General features: G+C 40.8%; 1 protein-coding gene across 3 annotated transcripts in view; it reads right to left on the reverse strand.

The window, feature by feature from the left end:
- MYO1B (myosin IB) overlaps positions 1 to 26,965 on the reverse strand; it is a 190,916-nt gene that overhangs the window by 59,890 nt on the left and 104,061 nt on the right. For all 3 annotated transcript variants that reach the window (XM_047870439.1, XM_047870438.1, XM_047870437.1), the window contains exons 5-9: positions 25,378 to 25,482; positions 21,114 to 21,160; positions 14,872 to 14,935; positions 3,246 to 3,344; positions 1,515 to 1,618 (exon numbers count right to left, since the gene is read on the reverse strand). In XM_047870439.1, coding sequence (XP_047726395.1) covers positions 1,515 to 1,618; positions 3,246 to 3,344; positions 14,872 to 14,935; positions 21,114 to 21,160; positions 25,378 to 25,482 — 419 coding nt within the window. The remainder of the gene's footprint in view (positions 1 to 1,514; positions 1,619 to 3,245; positions 3,345 to 14,871; positions 14,936 to 21,113; positions 21,161 to 25,377; positions 25,483 to 26,965) is intronic.

Here is a 26,965-nt window from a genome sequence, read left to right on the forward strand (position 1 = left end):
TCCTCGTTTATTTTACAAGAGAAAAACTGGTCTGCAAAGGTGAAGTGCCCGACCCAAGTCATTACAGGTAACAGGGAACATTCCTTCAGTCATAAGCTTTTATTAAGTGCCAATGATTTGCCAGGCAAGGCAGTTATAGAACTGGACTTGAACTCAACTCTTAATTCATGTCCAGGAAGCGAGAGGCTTGCTGTATGAGGATGCTTACAGAGTCTTTAACAAATGACATACTCAGAGAAATACTCTTTTTGAGAATAAATGCGAACAGCTTTTTTGTTTTGTTTTATTTGTTTGTTTGTTTGTTTGTGATGAGACTACCTAGCCTAGCAATGGGAGTAATATAATTTTTTTGTCATGGAAAATTTCAAACATACACAACAGTAGAGAGAGCAGGAAAAGAACGCCAAGTTATTTTCACTCAGCCTTGAAGATCAACTGATGCCAGTCTTATTTCTGCTAATCTGACCTACTTCCTGCCTCCCTACCACCACAGCTAAAGTAAAGTACAGTTACCATATCATGTCATAAAGGAGTAATTTTTGAAGCGCACATAAACATAGCAGATAGGATATTGTTTAAAACAATTTATGTTCAGGAGCGCCTGGGTGGCTCATTTGGTTGAGCATCTGACTCTCGATTTTAGCTCAGGTCATGAGTGCAGGGTTCGTGGGATCGAGCCCCACGCTGGGTTCCATGGCATTCTCTCACCCTCTCTCTCTGCCCCTCCCCCACTCGCACTCTCTCTCAAAATAGATGAATAAACGTTAAAAAAATAAAAATAAAATAATTTATTTTCTAACGAACGTGAAATGCTACTCATTCTGGCTTACATGTGATTTTTGGAAGTTTTCTCTCAAAAACAGTATTGATTTAATGCTTTCCTGGGACAGTTCTTACAGTTGGAAATTAACTACTAAGCTATGGCTACAAAAATATTTGGAATTTAAAGACGGCATTAAAAGAGTTAGGATAATATAATGAGAAAGCTCCTGTTGGTAAATAGCAAAATCGCATGCTCCAGTAAAGCATGGGCCTTTACAATATTGTAGGATTTTAGTAAGAATACAATAAATTGTATAATTCTAAAACCTTAGGGGGCATGAGTTATGGTTTTAAGAAAACTCAGAATTGTTACCAGTTCCAAATGAGCAAAAGAGTGTCACCCAATTTAAAGAGTAATGAAAGGAGGGCGCCTGGGTGGCTCAGTCGGTTAAGCTTCCGACTTCAGCTCAGGTCATGATCTCATGGTTTGTGAGTTTGAGCCTCACATCGGGCTCTGTGCTGACAGCTCGGAGCCTGCAGCCTGCTTCGAATTCTGTGTCTCCCTCTCTCTCTGCCCCTCCCCTGCTCATACTCCATCTCTCTCTGTCTCTCAGAAATAAATGTTAAAAAAAAAAAAAAAAAGAAAAAGAAAAAAGAAAAGGAATGCTGCTTACCTTGATTATGTTCAGTCACAGAATAAGGTGAAGGCAGCACCTCATTAAACAGTAATGAAAGGACTGTATCTTACTTACCCTAACAGTTCTAAAATTTGCTGCATCATCCACTCCATTAACTTTGGCAGAGTCCAAACTCAGGTAGTTATATCTGCTGAAATCTCGCTCGAGTGTAAGCTTATCTATTGAATCATACATACGCGTTGGTAAGTTACTCAGTAAGTCTAACCGTCTTTAATATCTCATTCCTTAAAACCTCCAGATGAAAGTGACTTTCATATATTAGATACTGAATCAACAGAACAAAAATTGATACCCAAATACCAACAGCATTTTTCTAAAATCTACCTTTACCACTGTTGTACATATTTCAAACTACTTTTTTTACATTTATTTGTAGTGAGCCCCCTTCCATATTTTTATAATACAAAACATCTTCAATATACTATTTCATTGTAACATGATGTCTGCCTAGTGAGTCCCGTGCCATTGAACATTAGGGCAGCGATAAAGGTCTTCATATAAAATGTTCTTTGGATTCTTTTGAATTACTTCATTGGGATATATTCTAAAAAATGGTGCACCTGGCTCTGATCATTTTACGACTTATTTTGGATTGCTAATTAGTCCCCAGGAAGAAGTCCTCACTTTGAAGTGACACCCACAAGCTCTAAGCCGACCAGCGCCTGACAATTCTGCCAGCTTTGTCCTTTTTAATCACTTTTGCTAACACATGTAAATAGTGAACACTTCAGTGCTGTTTTAGCTTACACTTGTTGATTATTAGTGAGAATGATTCTTCCCCAAATGTCATTTACTTTCCATACTTACAATTTGAACTATTTGCTCAAAACTTTTATCACTTAGCTATTCATTATTGGATACTATTCTGATGGACTTATATTAGTTCTCTAAAATAGCCAGAGGTCAGATTTTTAACTCTTTTATCAATTACAAATGTTTTCCCACTATTTTTAAGTTTTCACTGAGCAATTTTTTTTTTTTTAAATAACTGTTCTCCTCTCCTGGCTCCTGCTAATTTCTTCTTCCTCAGTGAAACAATTATATTCTTCCATTTTATTGTTTAAATTTATGATTGGGGTGCCTGTGTGGCTCAGTCAGTGAACCGTCCAACTTCTGCTCAGGTCATGATCTTGTGATTTACGCGTTCGAGCCAGGCATCAGGCTCTGCGCTGACAGCTCGGAGACTGGAGCCTGCTTCGGATTCTGTGTCTCACCCTCTCTCTGCCCCTCCCCTGTTTGCGCTGTCTCTCTCTCTCTCCAAAATAAATAAAACATCACGGGGCGCCTGGGTGGCTCAGTCGGTTAAGCATCCGACTTCAGCTCAGGTCATGATCTCGCGGTCCGTGGGTTCGAGCCCCGCGTCGGGCTCTGGGCTGATGGCTCGGAGCCTGGAGCCTGCTTCCGATTCTGTGTCTCCCTCTCCCTCTGCCCCTCCCCCATTCATGCTCTGTCTCTCTCTGTCTCAAAAATAAATAAAGGTTAAAAAAAAAATTTTTTTTTAAATAAAAAAAAATTAAAAAAAAAACACATCAAAACAAAATTATGATCCACCTCCTCCAATATTCAGTTAGCTCTTTGAGTAAACCATCTGAGACCTATGCACAGCATCTGGTGAGACATAGGGACATACAGCAAGCAAATTCTGGGGTAGGATGACAGAAGCAAACATACCATGTTCTTCACTTCAACCACAGTCATAGAAATTTTTGAAGAAAATTAAAAAGAATGCTTTGGAAAATGCTTTGACACTAAAAATTAAATTAAAACACAGAAAAAGGGACTTACTGAGGAGCTCTTCAGAGGCACCAGAGAGCAGCTGATAGAACACATGGAAGTTTCTTTCACCTCTCGGTTGCTTAACAACTCGAGACTTCTCTAAAAGATCTAAAGAGAAAAGAGTCAAATCATAGTATATTATTAATTTGCTTTCAAATCTACCATGGTTCTTCTTCCCCACCCACCCCCCTCACTTTCTTTTTCATTTTCTGTGTTTAATGAAATAATAACAGAAACTACATTTTCAGTTCTTTCAGGAAGAAGCCTCACTATAACTAAAATTAGCAAATTAAACAAACCAGGTTCTTTTCAAACAATAGTAAATATGCAAAATAAGTTCAACAATACATTCAACAAGCTGATTAAAGACAAAACATTTTCCATATTAATATTCTTTTGGTGTTATATGTGATACTTTCTTTGATTCCAGATACTTTTATCCAGTGATGAGATGTCTTATCAAGTTTTCAAACTTTCATGCAAAAATGAAGGAAGGAAGGAAGGAAGGAAGGAAGGAGAGACAGAAAAAAAGCCAACCAACCACAAAAAAGAGACAATGTGGCAGTACACAAGAGGTGGCAAAGTAAATACAATGGCAGAGGGGATTCCTGTCTGAAGTCTTGCTTACCACCGACCAGTGATATAACAGGGGCTCTGGATTCTGTAGGCAAAAGCCAAATTGAGTTACAAAATTCTGAATCAGTGATCCCATTATTAATTTTAGAGAACACACACATTTGATTTCCAGTCAGGCTGAAATCTAAACATTATCAACAAATGAGTGAGAGAGAAAAGACGCGCAAGTTCTCTGGGCATGGTCATTGAACTTCTCAATTTGTATTTCTGGAATCCATATGAGCATGGGAAGAGGAGCCTAGGTAGAATGAAAGAGTGTGGATCTGGTAAATGAGAAGTCCTAGGGTGTTCCCCAGACACAAGGTCATTTATAAGAATGAAGAGATGGGTTACAAGGACACATAAAATTAAATTGGCCAAAACAAGAACAAAAATATGTAAATTCAAAAATTATAGTAACGGGATGCTCCCACGTTTTCATTTTCATCTCCAGCGCCCATTTGACTTGGATGACTGCCAACACCCTCCTTCAAATCATACATGGAGGATAATGAAGACTTTATATTAAGCAAAACTAAAGAAAATTGAAAATTGAAAAGCACCAGTGAGACAAAATTTAGAAAAGAAGGGGTTGTGTACTACTCATCATCTCTAAGGACTGACTGTTTCAGTTAAGAAGTAAATACTGCCGCACAAAGCAGAAGACAGAACAAGCAGATAAGATAAAAATGCAGTTTGCTTGTACCGATCATGTGACCAAGCTCCTATGGTGTTCTAAGAATACAGGCACAGTTTCAGAAGAAAGAATCTACAGAGCATGAGCAGATTCTTCATGGAGAAGCTAATCCTCATAGGAAACTCCTCGAGCCTCGAAGAAAGTAAGTCAACTGCATGAAAAATATAAACAAATGCTATGGTTCACTTCATCTGTTCACACACATTTCCTTCAAATCAGCTCACTTACTGCTCACCCACTACGCGCCGGGACTGGGAATGCACCCAGCACCGACTGCAAATATGAAGACATTCGAGAGCCACACCTGCTCCCGATTTCTCCCAGCACCCAAGCCAACAGCAGCACCTCTTTCCAAGGTGGGATGGCGAGGCCCTTAAGAAAGAGCAGGAGGTGGGGGTGGGGAAGGCAGAATGACCATGTGGGTCAAAGCCCACAACCCCCAGGCTCTTCCCATAGCGTTAAGAATACCGCCATATACCTTGAGAGTACTGGCAGCCTGCTTCCCTCTCATTTCATAGGCGCACCTTACTAAGGATGACAGCTGTCTGATGTCACTTATCTGGTCACATTCCAACAAGCAAATTGTGGTACCTCAAGACATGAAATAATACCCTCAAAGCAAGACAGGGCCACACTGTACAACGGCAATGCATTGCCAGCCTAATGCTTGGCGCTCTTTGCACAAATGCTGACAGGAAATGAAGAGTATAAAACAGTGACGGCTAGAAGATTTAGCAGAGAACAGCCACCAAGTTCAAGAACAATGTGCACAGCGTGGAAAGGAATGTTGGTCGATGTACTTCTTGAACCACACGTGCTGATATGATCAGTGATTACTATCATTTTCAAATACGAAACATACTACAATGTGTGTTTAAAAGAAAAGGTACAAAGGGGAATAGGAAGGGAACTTTCACTGACCTGCTCTGCATTCGTGCTTCTCATTCGTAATCCTATTCAACCCCAAACACCTCCCTTGAGTTGGCTTTATAATCCTTATTTTATATAGAAGAAAATGAGGCTCACAGCACACTGTTACTAAGTGACACAGCCAGAATTGAAAGCTTCAGGTGACTAAGATATCACATTTCTGCTGTTTGTAATTTTCCAGAAAAAAGAATGCAAAATCCATAAACACTAGGAAAGGCCATACTTTACATACATAAAATACATGACTTCACCTAAGCAACTCAGTCACAAAATAAAAAACCTTTTATTACAAAGCAGTTGAAGGTTTTATCACCTAAAATGCTTAGTCTATTACTCCAGAGCTTCCTATTTCTTTATGACTTTTCTCCTAAGTTACAAGCTTCTCGGTAGAAAAGTAATCAGGGAAAAGGTTTGCCCCAAATAATTTGCTGATGCGTAAAACCATTCCCTATTCTACTTTTTTTTTTTAATTTTTTTTCAATGTTTATTTATTTTTGAGACAGAGAGAGACAGAGCATGAATGGGGGAGGGTCAGAGAGAGAGGGAGACACAGAATCCGAAACAGGCTCCAGGCTCTGAGCTGTCAGCACAGAGCCCGGTGTGGGGCTCGAACTCACGGACCGCGAGATCATGACCTGAGCCGAAGTCGGACGCTTAACCGACTGGGCCACCCAGGCGCCCCCCGATTCTACCTTTTTAAAGGCGCATGCACCAACATAATCTAAGAGTATGAAGCCATATCAAATAATTACTCAAAGCACAGAACATAAATTAAATTTACTATAAAGACTTGCTACCCGACCAAATTAATTTACTGAATGTTCCCCTGAATTAAGTCAAAGCAAACACCGGCTCAGCCTTCCTTTCGGCCTCTCATGCTCCTGCCACCACTGATTGAGCCTCTGCTCAGAAGATTTAGTAAAGAACAGTACAGGATATGCCAATATCTAGTGGAGATACCTAGTGGAGAAGACAGTAGGAGTCTCCATGTATTCCAATGCAGATGCATTTCTTTCTCCAAATACAAACTTAAGTTCCCATTAAATCTGATACAAACTTACACTTTAAGGGAAGAAATAAATCTATCAAGCCGTTCTAAAGGAGAAAACCTACAGGGACACAGGTTCTGGAAGCAGAACTTCCCCACCTACCCCAGCATGGTATTGCCACCTGACTATTACCAGAATGAGCCTGTCATTCAGGGGCTTTCCGAGTCCTGACTAATTACCAGCTAGTCTACGGCAGGGACATGTGCCTGTGCACAGCACAGGCCAGCCTCCCCTCAGTACAAGACATGAAAGAAGTAAAATGTCCATGTTTTTTGCACCTGCTGGAGAAGGAAGTCTTTTAATTGGCAAAGGAATAGCAGGATAAGTAGTGGTTTGGAAGAAAAAAGAACATCACATTACTTTAGAACATAACAGATGAAGGATGAGATGGCAAGATTAAATGTATTTTATGTATAGTCTACCTTCCTGAAAAAAAAGAAATGGTCCAAGTCCAAGGCTTAAGGAATCATCAGCTTTTTTGCTAGGAAGGCTAGAATGACAATGAAAGCCCATGATGCACAACACCGACCCACCCCGAGATCCTGTGCTCCTCTCCAATTGCTCAGAGATAAATATTATGGATCTAGTGTCTGAGTGGCATTCAGGTTTTTCGAATCCATTTATGCCCCTTCACTGATGCATTTAGCAATACCGATGGGCATGTGCTCTAAGTAACCAGTGAGTTACGGAGCATGACTGATGGTAGTTTCAGCGGAAAACTCTATGAGCTTAAGTGTGCTCATGGATTAGAGTATACATTCTAAAGTCAACCTTGTACTTTTCCTGGAAATAGACAACAAAGCCTTCAAGGATGACAATCAGGAAGTTTCACTAGTAACAAATTTTAAAGTCAAAAAGGTGGGACAAAGGTCTTCTTACAAATTGCACCGTGCATGCGTGTTGCAGGGAGAGCAAATGAGAACGCTCGCCATGGGGCTCTCTCTCAGCCTGGGGATCACAGGAATCTCCATCCACCCGCAGGCCACAGGCCTTGACACACATGAACCACGTGGCACGCCACAACATTACAATTTTACCCTGACCCCCACCTCCACTGCGGCATTGTAATTTTTCAGAAATCAGCTTAAAGTTTTCTCAAAAATCAATGTCTTGGAATTATTAAGTCAACACTATAGGTAGCTGGACCCAGTGTATGAGAAGCTATGAAAGGGTTTCTGTGTCTGCATGTGCAAACTGGGCTTTAAAACACCAGGCAAACTTGGCTTATTATCTATCTAATCAACTACTGTTTTTTATTATAGCATCTGTTTACATACATATAGCACATGTGTATTTTCACAACTGATTTTTTCTAATATAAATTTAATGTTTATCTATTGATTAAAAATTTACTCGCATAGGTATATACCTGAATCTAAAACTCCATACCCAACTCTGAAATAAAATTAATGAGATACAGCCCATGATATCTTATTATTAGATATACTATCCTAATTAGATATATTTGAACAAACACCTGGCTTCTTCTATATTTGTATATAATCTTGTTTCATGGTAAACATACAGTCTTTCTTCAGAGTAAACATATTTTTTTAAATTTTCTTAAGGTTTCATTTACTTATTTTGAGAGAGAATAGGGGAGGGGCAGAGAAAGAGAGAAAGAGAGAGAAACCCAGGTAGGCTCTACACTGTCAGCACAGAGCCCAACGCAGGCCTCAATCTCATGAACCGTGAGAGAATGACCTGAGCTGAAATCAAGAGTCGGGCGCTCAACCGACTGAACCACCGAAATGCTCCGGTAAAAATATTTTTGTAAAAGAAAAACCGCCACAGTAAAACCGAGAAAAAGAAAAGCATGGATTTTTATACAAAGCCATCCATTACAGGGTAAAAGAATTGCTCTTGGAAATTTGTCTTATTGCTACGGATACTTCACAACCAATGATTGATTATTTCTGTCTTCTTTGGAAGCTCTGAATATTGAAGCACTAAAAAATGCCCAGCCTTGTATTATAAACCAGACAATGTGTGTCTTAGTTTCTGGCGAATTTTGATCCTAAAGAAGACAGGTTAAAAAGACACTGTTTATTGATGAATATTCACTCGCTGTTGAGAACAGACTCATGTACAGGTAATCTCCACCTCCACCTCAATATTTACATATTCTCAGAAAACAAAGCAGAGCAGAGTTTCCTTTAGGAAGTATTCCAACAGGCAGCTTTGCTCCTAGTCAGCACCTTGTCATCAATAATAGCAAAGGTATGATCTAAAAGGAAAAAGAAAGTTATAAATCCCAAACCATCCAAAAGAGTAAAACTATATTCCATTTCCTACAAATGGCATGGATGTGGACATATGTAAACACGTCATGAGGTAGACAGCACATAAAAGTGTAAGCCAATTGTATCATAAATTCAAAAAAATATAAAGAACAGGAGTTCAGAGACCGGCTCCGTCCCCCCTCTCCCCTGTGAGTGGGGTCCTTGTTCCTTCCTGCTCTAAGGATGCCTTGTGGAAGGATCTCCTTAGACTAACTCCCTAGCCTCTCTCAGCCTCTTCCTCACTCTTCACCCAGGCAGGAGGAGGGACTTCTCTGAGCAGTGAGGTGTGGAGAGGGATGTGAGCATGCACACACACTTCAGCCTTCTTGTTCCCCACACTGTGTTCCCATTCAGCCTACTCTGGTAAGTAAGTAAGCTCTACTTACCAGCGCTCGAAGATAAATGGGGCAATGCACACAAGGAGAGGCCAGGGGTTGCTTAACACTGTGATGCCTAAGTCTTGCCAGGCTTCCAGAGGACTACTAGCACACCTGCTTGGGTGAGAAACCAAAAGCCACTTTCTTCAACCTTGCCTCTAACAGTAAGAAAGCTGCATCCTCTCCAAAGTGAGTCCTGTGCCTATTTCTCAGGAGTCCAAACTGGGTGGGGGAAAGCAGATTGTCTATTAGACCACTACATCAGTTAGTTTTTGCTACATAACAAATTTTCCCCAAACTTAGCAGCTTGAAGTAATAATACCATTTATCAGTTCATGAGTCTGAGCATCACCTTCGCAGTTCGGGGCTGAGCCAGCTTGCCTGATCCCTCCTGGGCTTGTTCATAGGCTGGTGGTCTGCGGGCAGCTGGCTGATCTAAGGTGCCCTCACTCATATGTCTGGTGGTACATTCCACGTGGTCTCTCACCATCCAGCAAAGTAGCCCAGGTTCACCCACATGGTGGTAATGAGAGGGTTCCCAAGAGGAGCATGGGAGGACACACTCCAGTACGCAACCAACCTTCAAGTCTCTGGTTGTGCCACGTCTACTATTGTTCCATTGACCAAAACAATACTCATGGCCAAACCCTGAGTCACGGAGAGAGGGGACTGCTCAAGGGTGTAGACACAAGGTGAGAAATTATTGTAACCATTCCTGAAAAAAATCTATCAGATTGGAGCTTATTAAAACAAAACGGTGACAAATTATTTGACATTCTTCCAATTGAGAAGTGGGACCTACGTGCCTCACCTCTGACTCTGGGCAAGCTTGTGCCTACTTTGACCTAATAAAGTACAGTGGAAGTAACACTGTATGATCTCTCAGACTACTGCAGGATGTTTCCTCTCGGGACACTCTCTCTCAGAACCTAGCCACCTGTGAGAGCCCACACCACACAAGGCCACATGTAGGTGGCTCCAGTCAACAGTCCCAGTTCAGCACATGCTTTAAATCATCCTAGCCCAGGAGCCTGACATGTGACATACGATCAAGCTTCTAGAAGACTCCAACATCCACTCATGCAAGTCACACCCAACCAGTTGTCTTCCCAGCTGAAGTCCCACATATCAGGGAGACAGGCCAACCCTAATGTGCCCTACCTGAATTCTCGATCCCCAGAGTCCAACGGCCTATGACAGGGCCATTGTTTTATACCCTACTAAGTTTGGGGTGGATTGATAAGTGGGAAACAAATTAATTTCAATATTTGCCTTCCTTCATAATTCACAGGATAGTATTTCTTTCAAGCCAAAAAGAGAAGGCAGTGACAGATGAAGTTTGAATGCCAATAATTTTGTTGCCTTTCTGGGATTTAGAAAAAGCCTTTAAAAATGAATAGCATAGAATATTCAGATATATAAAATAAGTCAGCCATAGGGATGTACTGCACAGCATATCAATTATAGTTAATTATCCTGTACAGCATATTTGCAAGTTGCTAGGAGAGCAGACCTTAAGAGTTCTCATCACCAGGAAAGAAAAGTATCTGTAACAATGTATGGTGGCCAGATGCTAACTAGACTTATTGTGGTGATCATTTAGCAATACTTATTTGAAATCACTATGTTGTACACTGAAACTCACATAATGCTGTACGTCAATTCTATCTCAATATAAAATTGTCTTAAATATTCCAGATAAAATTACCCAATAAAGCAGGAGCTTTATTTCTTGATAAATCTGTCTATGTCACAGTGATATCACTTGTTATTTCCTGTGTACTTGTGTTTACTAATTAATTCAAGAAATATATGCTAGGTGTCAGACGCTATTTTGGTTGGTGCCATTCAGCAATGAACCACACAAACTAAGTCTCTGTCCGTATAGGACATATATTTGGCTAGGGGCTAGAGACAACAAGAAAGTAAGTATGCAATAACGAGAAAAAGTAAACATTTACTGAATGTTTACTAGGTGCCAGGCATTGTTAAAAGAGTTCAGATGTTAAAAAATTCACACCTTTTCACAACACTATGAGATCGGTACTCTTACTCCCTCATTTCAAAGATGAAAAACTGGGAGACACAGAGAAATAAGTAACTTACTGTCTCGTTGTTTAGACATGAGAAACCACATGATAAGAGTTGTTCAAGTAGCCTCATAGATATGCCCCAAATAATGAAGCAGGGAAAGGTAGGGCCTGCCTATATTTAACCAATTCCATCTTCAGTTCTGGATTTACTGAGCACCTGCTGTGTGTCAGATATTACACGAGCTCTTCATACACTCTTGTGAACAGGAAAGCCATACCTCCTGTCCTTAAACTATAAGGACAAGTATATATGCACACCTGAAACATAAGGCTTTTTTACAGCATATCTATCAGTGCTATTCTTCTTTTAGGAGATAAAATCCCTCCAGACTTTTCTCACATTGTCTTCACAGCGAAAACTGCCATCAAGTGCCACAGCTATAAGGAAGTACCTAGACTATTAATTAAAGCAACAGGTTGCCAAAAGTTTCTAGTTCATAACACTAGATCCAAAATCCTCAAACGCAAATGTATAAATCGTATGACACCTACAAGCATTAACAAAGTAGCAGAAATACTACCTCATAAAATAAGATGTGCTAACTGTGCTTCCACATTTTATCTTCCCTACTGAAGCATGGGTGCCATTTTCTATTTCCATAATGCCCCTTGCCTAACAATAGTAACCTTAGAGATACAGTTGTCAGGCGAGTTCAAGACTTAGGTTTTCAAGCATCCCTCTTCTAGAAAGAGAGAGTAAGTTATGGGGCTTTCTCTTCCACTCGCAGGGAGCCCAACTAGCTTGGCTGATCACGTGTCTTCTTCCAGGTATTAAGTACAACCAATGATGATCTACACCATTACTACACGGCTGCTGGAAGGTGAGGCAAAATAGACTTCCCACAAAATGGCAAATCTTTTCCTCTTTCCTGGACTACAAGAAGCTAACTTCTGGCAGTTTAGAGAGAACAAGAATGAGTCTGCCCATTGCTTTACACCCCTGAAGCCTGGAGACAGCAACTCCCACTGGCCACCTATGAGTCAGTGCTCTATGTACATAGGGTGAAATTTCCTGCTCTTAACACGCATGTAGTCCTTTCCTTTCTGTAGCAAAGGGTACTCTAAAATACAGGGTGTTCCCACTACCACAAATTTCCATCTAATTTCATTGTGGGAACAAATGGTAACGAACACCATAAAAAATCCATTCATGAGGATATATTAATCTTAACTGGAAACGAAATGAGTGTTTAATATTTATTCTCCATGGATACTGCAAGAATCAGGGGCAGGAAGATATTTCTGTTTGGAACATACTCTTCAAAATGTAAAACCTAAGTTACTTTCTAATACTTACAATAAAATAATCCTTAAATATTTTCCTAGAGTCCTCAAAAGCAATTTTGATTCAGTCATTCCACAATGTTTAGATGATTACCCTCATTTTAAAAATAGGGTATTGTTAAATTAATAACTAGAGTTCATCTGTCTTGTAAAAAGTGCTAAAGATATATAAATATTTTTCAGAATAAAAATTAAGCATTCCTTGAAATGGTGGTCTTCAAACTGGGTCAAATCCTTTTTCCTTCACAGCTATCGTGAGCCACCAGACGTTGTGCGGAAAGCTTACAAGGGTGGTCATCAGTGCTTCTGGTTATATCATATATGGTTTGCATGAATACTTTTTGTTTCCATATTTGACATAAAGCCATTTAACCTAAGCAGCCAGTTTCATTTCACATTAAAGATTCTCCTCAAACGTTTCTCTGACAAGTATATATTTTTAAAAATATGGCTTAATCCCAATGTATGGCACACAAAGTGGAAACTAAAATAGAAAATCAAACTATGTAAAAATTACAGAACAGTGGGAACGGGAAGAACCATAGAATTCCTCCACTTCAATCCCACTGTTTCAAAGAGAGGAAACTCTAGAGGAGGCTGGGTGGCTCAGTCAGTTAAGCGTCCGACTTCAGCTCAGGTCATGATCTCACGGTTCGTGAGTTCGAGCCCCACATTGGGCTCTGTGCTGACAGCTCAGAGCCTGGAGCCTGCTTCGGATTCTGTGTCTCCTCCCTCTCTCTGCCCCTTCACAGCTTGTGCTCTGTCTCTCAAAAATAAACATTTAAAAAACATATCCCTCTGCCACATTAAAACACACACACACACACACACACACACACACACACACACACACACACAAAGATAAGGAAACCCTAGCCCTAGGTTTCTCTCTGAAATGTGATTTAAAAACTTAAAAACAAAAAATCAGCTACACACTTTCCTCAAATTACTTAAAATGTTAATTTTCAAATGGCATTCCTCTGGTTCGAGTCACCAGCAAAGATCTCAGGGGCCCCCAGAGGGGTTCTGGGGTTCTGGTTACTCAGCTTCTCTACCAGATCAGATCTTGTTTCCTCTATTTCCTATTTGGGGTTCGGCATACAATTTCATTTGAAGGAAGAATGCCACTGCTATAACAAATCTAAAGGGCATTGTTTTGGACACCTGAGTCAATTTATTACCTTTTTTTCTAGTGCAAACTTAGATTTTTTTCAATCCCAATAGGTGGTGAGGAGGCCAGCAGTGATGGGAGGTTCAGTGGTGAGGCCTCAAAAACATAGGATTCAAGAGGATAACCAGGCTGTGGTTCCGGGAGGAAGTGCACAAACCCTAAGTTGTCATTTCCTATTTTCCAAATGAAGCAACTACGAAATCAATACGAGCAGAAATATGAGGGCAGTGCTCTATGTACTGCAGGTTCAAAGTCACTGGAGAAGGGGCCATATTTACAACAATCACGCCCACTTTAGAAAACTCTGGACCTGGGCTGTTCATTTTTTCACCTTTGACAAGGACATTTCACTTCCATAATCACTAATCATGACTAAGGGAGGCTAATAAATCTGTAGTTCTTCCCACCAGGTTTATCACATTTTAATTATCTAATTACACCAAGACAAACAAAATTTCCCACAATAAAATCTGAAGTACAGGTCCACTCATTTTACTGAATAAATGTTACCCCAAAAGTTACTAAAAAGTTATTAAATTAAACTCTATTTTACTTAACTGTTTATTTATTTATTTTGAGAGCAGAGAAAGAGAGAGAATGCTAATGGGAGAGGGGCGGGGGGTGGGGGTGGGGGAGAGAATCCCAAGCAGGCTCCAGGCACACAGCACAGAGCCTGACAAGGGGCTTGAACTCACTAACTGTGAGATCATGGCCCGAGCTGAAATCAAGAATCAGATGCTTAACTGACTGAGCCACCCAGGTGCCGCATATTTATATTCTATTTTTAATCATGAAATTATTTTGTTAAAGAAATGAACCATCGCAGGATCCTTTTTGTTAATGAATTAACTTAAAGACCTAAAGAATCTAAAATATGGTTGGACTAATTCTTATTTCTTTAGCAAACTTTTAAAGATTTTCAAAGACAAAGACTTTAAGTGATCTTTAAAAAAGATTTAGACATGCTAAAACAATCTGAAATCACAGTCTAACATAACACATAGTCTGAAACACATTGTCTAAGAAAAAGAAATTGTATTCTTATATCTATCTCTTAAAGACTCAAGTATCCAAAATATTCTAATATATGTTTTGCTATTCTGAACTTCTTTGAAAGGATTCAAGTAAAATACTCACAGTTACTTATCACTCCTCCCAGTGGATCGCCTTTAAAATCAAATTCAATGTCCATATATTTGCCCTGCCAAAGAAAGACTTTGTGAGTTTCAAGTTGACCTCAAAATTATTCAGTCAGCACATCTTCTCAGAAAATAGCATACTAAGCCCTTTATACATTTTTTTAAATGTAATTAACAGACAATTTATGTAACCATGAGGCTAACAATATGCCTCCATAAATAATTCATACTAAATACCCCATTAGCTCAAAGCTAACATATCATGTTGCTAATTTAAGAATAGATCTTCTTAGGCAACATGTGACTTTTCCATTTCAGATACGTGTTTCCAATCTCTGAAGTGTGTGTGTGTATTCAATTCAAGAATAAAAACTGGGGAAAGGCAGTACTCCTTGTATATGCACTGGTCGGGAATATAAATTATTTCACTTTTATAAGCAAAATGGTTTTAAGCCATGGCTAAGAAACTCCCAAGCATACTGGATAGTGGATAAAATGGAACACATAAAATACTGTTTTTATATCTACTCAAATGAAATGCATGATTATATGGTGTGGCCAATCCAGAATCAAAGACTGATCATTATTACTCTCTTTGGTTTTTGATCTAGATTATACAGCAATATATATATCCCAGGTTCCTATTACATTTTATAGACGGTATTTTAAACACACAGAAACACACATGGAGTTTCATACTATGATTTTTAAAGAACTGGTCTATAACTATCTAGTTAAAGAGTAACAAGTATAACAGAGTAACCCTGACAGCTGTTTTTTGTTTGGAAAAGGGATTGTTGATCTAATAAGTGGTCCTTTTGTTTCATGTTCTACTTTAGTAATAGTCACATAGATGGCTTGTAAATAATTCTCCCAAAGAATTACCACTTTAACTCCTTCTGTTTTCAAAATCATAGTAAGGGGGAAGAAACATGATCACATGGCACTCAGTCAACAATGCAATCTGTGACTTTTTATTAGCTTATATATGCTCCCTCGCCCTTTTCTTTCTTCATTGTCAAGGGTCACCTGTCCTAACTCTTCTCTTAGTCATTAAGCAAATGCCTATTAAGCATTTCCTAGATACTAACATAGACACAAGGAAAAAAGTGAGCACAGTTCCCACCCTCAAGGAACTTGCAGCCTGAGGGGAATTGAGGTAGGTAACGAGGAGATTTCTGTGTCTGGAGATAGAGCCTACGGTGGGTCAGGGGCACAAAGAAAGGGGGACGAATGGTGAAGTCGACCCTAGCTTAAATGCTAAGTATCAGGGTTAAGTAAGGCAGCAAGGAGGCGAGAGAGCAGGAAGGAGCAGGCATAAGAATCAGTATCCATGGACACCTGGGTGGCTCAGTTGGTTAAGCATCTGACTTCGGCTCAGGTCATGATCTCACAGCTAGTGAGTTTGAGTCCTGCATCGGGCTCTGTGCTGACAGCTCTGAGCCTGGAGTCTGCTTTGGATTCTATGTCTCCCCTTCTCTCTGACCCTATCTCACTCGTGCTCTATCTCTCTCTCTCAAAAATAAATAAACATTAAAAACAAAAAAACAAAAAAAGAATTGGCATCCATGATGATGGTGAGGGACGCTGGAGCATATCATGGCATCAGAACATTCACCTGACAGCAAAGTCCTGTCAATAAACATTCCTAAACAGGGAAGTCATGATCAGACCTGCCTACTTGCAAGATCACCCTAGATAATGTGGAATGGACTGAAAGGAACAAAACCAGACAGAGCTGATAGGAAGTTACAGTAGTCATGGGAGAAATGTTGGTGGCTTTCAGCAGCAGTAGCGATAAAGGGAAGATTGAATAGAGTTGAGAGTCACAATGACGGATCCCGGTTGGACATATGAGGTTAACACAAGACAGGGGCAATGATTAAAAAGTCCAGGAATGTGGCCCAGGCAACTTAGTGATCAGTTATGCCCTCCATGATGGCAGCAGACACAAAGGAAGGGAGAAAGCATAACTTCATAGGAGAGTCAGAGGCTGACCATATGAGAGGGGGTGATTTTGATGGAGGGTGGTTCCTAGACACAGGAAGTGACCAGATCTAGAGCACAGGTGGAGGGATTGGCGCAAGACAGGAGTTGAGAATCTCCCAGTGTGACAGGAGGGTATCTATGTGGATACAGGGCCAGGTGAGGCACCAAAGCTGAGGACTTGGATGAGGAGGAAGAGGAAGACGATGATGATAATGATTTCCATGAAGTAAGCATAACACCATCAGAGTAAAGGATAGGAGGTTTGAAGACAGTAGACTAAACACTGCAGAGCATGGAAAAGGAAGCTGACCAGGAATAAACTAATGGGCAGCACAGAGAATTCAGATGATCTTGGAATGGCATTCTTCCCATGAGCATGTCATGAGTCTACTCAGAGAAAACCAATTACTTCCCACTGCCTAGAAAATAAAGTCCAAGACCTGAACCTGAAACTCCAAGCCCTCCAATTGAGGCCCCGACCCATCCTTCCAGGCCTTTGGCCCCCAGCTCCCTTCACTGACCCTCTCATCCAGCCACTAACTTGGACAAGTGCAGATCCTCTCTGGTCTCTCCCCTCAGCTTCCCCATACTGTGCCACCAGCTCTTCCTGCTTTCTACTCAATTTTGGCACATTTCAATCTTACGGGCCCACTCAGAACTGTCCCCTGCCCCAGACTCCTCCAGCTTCTCTATTCTGAAATTCCATAAAATGCAACCTGTACCTTTCATGGGAAACTTACTATTTTATGTGTTGTGTTATGAACACAACACTTTTAGACATGTTCATTCTTTCGGACTAAGTCTATAAGCTTATTAAAAATAGGTATTTATTCATCAATGATTTCTGAGTGTCTACTATGGCGCCAGGCACTGTGGGGCCACCACCGTGAATACGAAGGCTGGAGTACTTGCTCCCATGGCCCCTACTCTCTAAGGTCCATGATCAGAGAGAAACAGAGAAAGTGAATACAGTAATTCCAGAGACGGGGCGCCTGGGTGGCTCAGTCGGTTAAGCATCTGACTTTGGCTCAGGTCATGATCTCGTGGTTTGTGAGTTCGAGCCCCACATCGGGCTCTGTGCTGACAGCTCAGAGCCTGGAGCCTGCTTCAGATTCTGTGTCTCCCTCTCTCTCTGCCCCTCCCCTGCTCATGCTCTGTCTCTCTCTGTCTCTCAATAATAAATAAGCGTTAAAAAAAAAAAATAATTAAAAAAAAAAATAATTCCAGAGACTAATGAATGCCCAAAAAAAACAAAAACAGGATGAAGTCAGAGTCTATAAAAAGCATCATGGAAGTGACACTTGAGGTGAGATCTAAATGATACAAGATGGCAGCTGTGTAATGATCTGGGTACAAGCACATCATGCCGAAGGACCAGCAAGTGCAAAGATCTAAGCAAGAAGGCGCTCAACACTCTTGACAGTCACAAGGGCCTGTGCCACCGAGGCTGGGCATGCAAGGGCAGGGTGGAGCAAGCCCCGGCTAATGTAGGCAGGCATGGGAAGCTCCAGGAGGAGCCTGTACTGCATTCCGGGTCCAAGAGGAAGCCACTGAGGTCTTTCAGCAGGGACGTGATGAGGCTTAAGTTTATAAAGGTCACTCTGGATGCCAACAGGGAAAGGTCTGAAGGCTCCAAGAGGAGATACAGGGAGACCTATGCTTAACTGTGTTTAAAAAAACAACAGAGGTTTCAAACAAATGGATATGTTGCATGGGTTTTTCTATCCTTACGGAATGAGAGGTTTGGTAATGGTATTTTCCTGACCCTGTGGATTCTCTCCTCTTAGTGCCCAGCTTGGCTCTCTACAGATAGTAGACACTCAACTATTACCCCTCTTCCCTCCTCTGAAATCCTTGGTTGGGAAGAGTGATTCTCTTTTCAAAAACGCTGGGTCACTTTCTCAGTAGAAGTTCAATCTATCCAAATAGAGGCACTTGGGTGGGGCGCACTGAGAAGCACTCCACTATGGCGGCTATGACAAGCATGCGTAAGTACACGACCTCGGCTTCTATCACACTGCTCAGGGAAGAGAGCAAGAAGTTCATTCTAGGTTGACCCATTAAACACGGTCAAAGGAAACGCAATTCCCTTGGAGTACAAATATATAATACATAAGCCACAGTTATATAGAGTAGGGACTTGAAATATAGCAGAGTCCTACTATCCAATCATAACATGGAGTTCAGTATATTACTGGTCAAGTCACAGGCTACAAAGCAGAGAAATTACTAAAAACTGGGCATGAAATGATTTAGCCTATAATCAAGTATTAATCTCATATCCTAATACCCATATTATAATAGGATTTTTCTGAAGTTACTTATTAAGCCAAATCACCTGCCAAGCCTTTTGCTCGATTTCAAACATCACAAAGTAGTAATGACACTTTAAGCAATATAGTTTTCTGCATTTTTATGGTCTGAAACTAAATATGTTTAGAAATCTTTTAAAAATGTATATGTATAATTTGCAAACAGCAAAAATAAAGCCTCCATAAGGGAGCTTGATTTATTGGAATTACTTCTATCTGCCCACACTTTGCTTCTAACTCTATTTATACAAAGAGATTAGCCATGTTACCACAACAGGAGAAGGCCCAGCTCCAATCAGTTTTAGCAACGTTAAGGGGGCTAATCCAAAGGAAAAAATTCACGGCACTAGAATTGGGAACCACAGCCTTCTACTTTCCAAACTATCAAAACTACCTCTGCCTGAGGTCACTGTCTTGCCTTAAGCACTGGGTAACCAGAAAAAAGCAAAAAGGAGGCTAAAAGTAGTGGGGGAGAAAGGGCAGGAAGAGTCTCCGACAGAGAGGCACAAAAACCACCCCAAATGGTCCCATGTATATGAGAAGAGAGCTTATAAAGTAGATGACCTTTTATTATAAAATGTATACAGCTGGCTAAACTATAGAAAAAAGGGGCCAATTTAAAAATGTCACCATCACACTCGACATGTATCTCCCAGCTGCCACCAGGCAGTGCCTGTGTCCCCATAATGACCAAACACAGGACGGCACGTGTACAGCTGGAGAGACCCCAGCGGGCCGCGATGCATAGTACGTGCTGCAGAGTGCTGGGGCGTGAGGCCAGGAAGGCTTGTATTCCTGGAATTAGCATTTCCCGCCTCAGCCAAAGCCAAAACATCCATTAGCGGCAGTTTTGACCATCCAGTCCCCCTCCCCATCCCCTGCCGTTGGTCGTCAAACCTAATGACCTTCCTTCTATAAAGTTCTAGTATACCCTTCCATCCTCTCCAGTCCCACTGAATAAAGGACAAAAGCTGTATACAAACTTGACACCCAGTTTATCCTTCCTTCTACTTCATTTAATCTGATTCTTAATGATGATTTCTAAATACCAAAATTCAGATAAGTAAAGAGTTATTCTAAATAGCCTCATTTAGGGGCGCCTGGCTGGCTCAGTCAGTAGACCGTGCGACTCTTGATCTTAGGGTCGTGAGTTCAAGCCCCACATTGGCACAGAGCCTCCTTTAAATAAATAAATAGCCTTATTTATTTATTTATTTATTTATTTATTTATTTAATTTATTTATATGAAATTTATTGACCAATTGGTTTCCATACAACACCCAGTGCTCATCCCAAAAGGTGCCCTCCTCAATACCCATCACCCACCCTCCCCTCCCTCCCACCTCCATCAACCCTCAGTTTGTTCTCAGTTTTTAACAGTCTCTTATGCTTTGGCTCTCTCCCACTCTAACCTCTTTTTTTTTTTCCCTTCCCCTCCCCCATGGGTTCCTGTTAAGTTTCTCAGGATCCACATAAGAGTGAAACCATATGGTATCTGTCTTTCTCTGGATGGCTTATTTCACTTAGCATCACACTCTCCAGTTCCATCCACGTTGCTACAAAAGGCCATATTTCATTTTTTCTCATTGCCACATAGTATTCCATTGTGTATATAAACCACAATTTCTTTATCCATTCATCAGTTGATGGACATTTAGGCTCTTTCCATAATTTGGATAAATAGCCTCATTTAAATAGCCCACAGGGTTGTATGATAGAAGACAAGAAAATATGAAAGAAATAGCTGTCATCCAAAAAGAATTAAAAAGAAAAACCCCAGAAGGCAAAAATAGGCCTTATAGAGCTTTCTGTGTCTCAATAGCAATGGTGTTCTCATTTTTCAAATGTGTATATGAAGAAACACTAAACATCTACTGGTTGTTTAAACATACATGACCTAAATATTAGTGTTAACACTTATGCTTATACAAATACTTACAAATCTAGAGGAGTTGTCATTCCTTACAGTCTTGGCATTTCCAAAAGCTAGTAAGAAAGAAACAGATGCGTGGGTAAAATTGACAGAAAAATAATTTCAAGCAGCAGTTTAAAGCGAATGGAATATTTGACAGCTATAAATCCTAGAAAATACAACTTGTAGCAATGACATTTCCGTCCAAACTTCCCATAGAAACATACTTAACAGAAGTCTTAAGAAGTTGCTAACGCGTCAAAAAAAAAAAAAAAAGATTCAAAAAAAAAGAAGCTGTTATATCCACCATCTCTTATCATAAGTTCACAGAAAAAGGAGAGTCATTCCTCTGATTCATGGAATTTTTTCAAATATTACTATAACCGTAATCCTGTATAATTCAATACCTTTACCGCTTTGAGAGCAGTCAATTGAGTGGCTGGCAAAAATGGCTTGTATTCTCTTCCACTATTTTCATCAGTGAATAAGGTTATTTCAGAGACATCTACATAATATTATCAAAGGTTCTGGGGAAATTGATGAGGTTCCCAGATGGAAAAAAGCACAATAAACTTGAATTTTCATTAATTTTAAAACAAATCTATTTCAATGTGATTACATATGTAACTGTGAAACACAGAAAGAGTAAGAGATTTGGAAACTAACATCATTTCCAATAGGCTAAAAATGCTACATAGTTTCATTAGTCCACATCCATCAGACCTAAGTAAAACTTTCCAGAAAAGAAAAAACACCAAACTGGCCCATAACGCAGAATCCAAGTCTGTTCCAACATTAGCTGCTGTGTGGAGCCCAACCTCCCATAGGGGTCCCTTTTAAGAAAATGAAGGCACATAAGTGTAAGAACCACAGGCTGATGCCGCTCAGGCACAGAATGATCCTGTTCGATACCTCTGGCTCATAGTGTCATTAGGAGAAAGGGGTGTTTCACCAAGCTTGCGCACAAGGGAGGGGCAAATTAATCTGAGGATCACATGGGATAAATATAAGGTGTAAGAGCAGAGGGATCCCACTTTGATGCTCTGGAAGCCCAGCAGTGTACCTCAAACCTCAACGTGCAAACAGGCACCTGCGGATCCTGTTAAATGGGCCTGGAGGTAGGCATGAAATTCTGCATTTCTACCATTACTACCCCCACTCCCACCCCCACCCCCAGGCTATTACTAGGATCCATGGGCCCACTGCAGCTAGCAAGGACTGAAGAGCACACAGTGAGATGGCAACCCGAAACAAATCTTTGGATTAAGAGGCCAGGCATCAAATCCCTGGAAACCCCCCCATAAGTGCATTAAATTAAAGGGAGGGAAGAAAGGAGTAACAAGAGCTCAAATGATTACTAAGAGTTAAAAGCTGATCCAAGTTTTGAAAGCAGTCACATGATCTAGGTGCAGACCTGTGTTTAAGGTTGAAGTTCATTTGGGGGCGCCTGGGTGGCTCAGTCAGTTAAGCGTCCGACTTCAGCTTGGATCATGATCTCACGATTCACAAGTTCGAGCTCTGCATCAGCTCTATGTTGACAGCCCGGAGCCTGCTTCGGATTCTTTGTCTCCCTCTCTCTCTCTCTCTCTCTCTCTCTCTCTCTCTCTCTGCCCCTCCCCCACTCATTCTGGCTCGCTCGCTCACTCTCTCTCTCTCTCTCTCTCTCTCTCCCTCAAAAATAAACATTTAAAAAAATAATAAAGTCGAAGTTCACTTGGGATACTCAGTAACCAAACCTGATGAGTTCTATTTCATGTTAGCTGGCTTTTTCAGGTTTTTGATTTTTTAAAAATAGTTGGTTCCTGCTCAGTTACAACAAAATGTACAAAGTCAACACAGGGAAAGTTCTTTGTATCAGAGATTCTGCTTGGGGCAGGAACCGCCTGGCAGGTCCCAGATGCCAAGTTCTCTCTTCAGTAGAAAATAAGCTGAGATGCTCTACTGAGTGGGGAAACCTGCACACAGGAAATACTCAAAAGAGGATGCTAACTGAAGAGAATCGCATCATTATCCATGTCTACCACCAGCTGAGAGGCATTCATAAATGCAACCTTGACAATGCAGAGCGCTGCTCTAGTTGTCATGAAGACCATGACATCGTTCATGTTTGCACAGGCTAGTCTTCCTGGTGGGTGTGAACACGCAGGCCTGCCAAGTTAACTAACTTGCATAGCCCAAAGTCCAACTTGAGATGCTGATGTATAAAGGACAGTTTATTGTGGTTTGAAGGTCAAGGGCAAGTGAAGGAATTGCTTCAAAAAAACTTTATTCAGGGCGCCATTTGCACACCATAAAACCATCTTTTCATCAAACAAATCTGAGTTGCACACACAGCGCTAAACACTAAGGTCTTTTATTGTGAGCCACAGGATCAAAAACAAGTGTTTCATTATAGAACACTTGAGACACATTCCTCAATTGTTTTTTTAAGTTCATTGTTTGAAATGTTCATTTACAGTAGCAGTTCCAGTTAAAAAGTAAAGCATTCCCATAAAAGATAATACATGCCCACAGCAGACATTTCTTCCATTTCCTGCGCTGGGGCCTAGTTCCAAATACCATCAAATAAAGGGTCAGATTCTAATCACAGATGCAAGCTAGAGCATTCCACAGTGCTTCTCCTTTATATCACAGCATTCTTAAAGTAAACAAATACAGAAATACATGTATATCACCCTCACTTAAAAGCAAAAGACAAAGCAAACAAAAAGCCAAATAAAATGAAGGTAACAGCACTTTATAATAGCTTCTTTATTCATTAAGGTACTGACGAGGAAGAAAGGTCGGTGACAATGGAATAGATGCTTCAGCCTTTGCTTTTCACAGGCTAAAGTATTTTCAGTAGTCTTATTTCACTTTCTGCAGGGATAAAGATGCCTGGTATCTCCTTGGAATAAAGCAGGAAAGAGGGGCTGGGTCTAGGAAATAAAGACAACAGGCAAGGTTCTGTCCCTCCACACTGGGGAGGGGGTATCCGACTCACCCCAAAGCAGCTCTGCTTTAATCCCTGTTAAGCCTTGACCCTCCGTGACTTTGAACAAAGAGTCGAGCCAACCTACTCTTCTAGACCAAAGATTTTAACCAGGCATGGTTCTGACCCTTCCCTGCCAGGTGACATTTGGTAATGTCTGGAGACATTTTCAATGGCAATGACTGGGGGCAGAGGTGATCCTGGCACCTAGTGGGTAGAGGCCAGGGATGCGGCTAAACGTCTTCCAGTGAATGCACAGGACGGCATTCTGTAGTAGAGACTGATCCAGTCCCAAATGAGGTTGAGAAACCCTATTCTATCCCAACAACTGTATTAAGTGACAACAAAGACATGCATACAATATAAAGCAACATTAAGGGCTTGCCATCAATAGGGAAAGGCTGATTTATTATTTCCAAAGCAAAGAACGGTTTATACCTATGTTTTATGCCAACTTCCATGGCATTAGGGGCTCACCTCTGGCTTTTTCTGATGGCTGCATGAGCTACATGTATGTATATTTTTATGTTGAAGCCCTAACCCTCAATGTGATGGTATTTGGAGCTGGGGCCTTCGGGAAGTAATTAGGGTTAGATGAGGTCAAGAGCCAGCCAGGGTCCCTGCCCCCAACCGCCACACACAAGGAAAAGGTTATGTGAGCACAGAACAAGATGGTGGCCACCTGTAAGCCAAGCGGCCTACTTTGCCAGCACCTTGATCTTGGACTTCTGAGCTTCCTGAAGTCCAGAAATAAATTCCTGTCATTTAAGCTACCCAGCCTTTGGTATTTTGTTATGGCAGCCCAACCTGACTAACACAGATGGCCAACCATAGAATCTGAACTCTAAAGTCAGGTTTAGACTTTCTGTGACCCTCAAAAAAAACTATCCTTTAGCTGTTTCTCTGGCACAGTCTTTCTAACAAAAGAAATAAGCGTTCACGTATGCTATCCTGAATGATAAAATAGCACCGTGCTCACGCTGCTCTTTTTCACCAAGTTTTTCCTAGCCATCAGATCAAACGCAAACATCAGTTGATTATTTTTAGGCCAAGTCAAAGTGAGTCAAATAAAAATTGAAACAGAAAAAAGTGACTGTAAGTGGAAAAGCTCCTTTTGGATGAGTGAACGGTTTCCTCCTGGAAGCACCTGAAGGCAAGAGTTCTTAGGACACAGCTCACTTGCTTGGCAGGTCGGGGCCTGAATCTCTTCCTTCCTCTTCCCCTGCAGCCCACCTCCCAGCCCACCAGGTACCTGAAGGGCCCTGCAGGCTGGATCTACTGTTCAAGTCACACTGACCCAGTGTGCACAGGAAATCCTACCTTCCAGGACTGGATTGGACTGTAAAAGCTGTTCTTTGACTTGGTTCACTTCTGCTCCTTTTCCACAAACTGCTGCTACGTAGGACATAACAAGCTTGCTGGCCTCTGCGAATGAAACAAACCGTATTTGTAAATTAAGCAGAAATCTGTAAAAAAAAATTTTTGGAGGAAGGAAATTGGGGGTAGAAGATCCACTAATAATGTGTCAGGATGTCTTTATACCTGGGAGTAAATAATGTTTTGGAAATATTTTAAAATATGGGTGCTTTTCACCGGTCAGAAGGACTAAAATTAATAAGACAGGAAACAACAGGTGCTGGCGAGGATGCGGAGAAAGGAACCCTCTTACACCGTCGGTGGGAATGCAAACTGGTGCAGCCACTCTGGAAAACAGTATGGAGGTTCCTCAAAAAGATAAAAATAGAACTATCCTATGATCCAACTGCACTACTAGGAATTTACGCAAAGGATATAAAAATATTGATTTGCAGGGATACAGGAACCCTGACGTTTATAGCAAATATCAACAAGAGCCAAATTATGGAAAGAGCCCAAATGTCCATTAACTGATGAGTGAATATACTATTCAGCTATAAAAAAGAATGAGATCTTGCCATCTGCAACAACATGGATGGAGCTAGAGAGTATAATGCTAAGTGAAATAAGTCAGAGAATGACAAATACCACATGATTTCACTCATATGTGGAATTTAAGAAACAAAGCAAATGATCATGGGGGAAATAAGAGAGAGGAAAACCAAGAAACAGACTTTTAACTATAGATAAAAAACTGTTGGTTACCAGAGGGGAGGCTGGGGGATGGGTAAAATGGGTGATGGGGATTAAGGAGGGCACATGCTGTGGTGAGCACGGGGTGTTGTATGGAAATGCTGAATCCTTGTACTGTACTCCTGAAACTAACATTACACTGTATGTTAACACTGATTTTAAATAAAAACAAAAAATGTAAAAACTAAAAAATAATAAAACATTTGTGCTTTCTATTCAATGACATGTCATTAATTCAGATATAATAGGAACTGTGCTTAAAGGTTATCACCAGGAAGAAGAAAATTTTGCCGAGTAATACGGCCAACAACATGTCAGAACTATCTTCTTAAAGCAATCATTTATACACGATGACTGTATCATACACAGTAATTCAACTCAAAAATAACTTGGTAGCTTTACAAAAGTATTTTTTTTTAACGTTTATTTATTTTTGAGAGAAAGAGAGCATGAGGGGGAGAGGGACAGAGAGAGAGGGAGACACAGAATCAGAAGCAGGCTCCAGGCTCTGAGGTGTCAGCACAAAGCCCGATGTGGGGCTCAAATTCATGAGCTGTGAGATCATGACCTGAGCTGAAGTCGGACACTCAACCAACTGAGCCACCCAGGCGCCCCACAAAAGTATTTTCAAAGTTTAAAAGAACTGTTATCCCCCAAAATATTTCCAAATCCGACTGGTCTGCTCACAACTAGACTAAATTAATGACTCTTCAACTCAGTTAAAACACTAACCAGCTAGGGGCACCTGGATGGCTCAGTTCATTAAGAGTCCGACTCTTGGTTTCAGCTCAGGTCAGGA

Source organism: Prionailurus viverrinus, chromosome C1 (genome assembly GCF_022837055.1).
Source record: "Prionailurus viverrinus isolate Anna chromosome C1, UM_Priviv_1.0, whole genome shotgun sequence".
Lineage (NCBI taxonomy): Eukaryota > Metazoa > Chordata > Mammalia > Carnivora > Felidae > Prionailurus > Prionailurus viverrinus.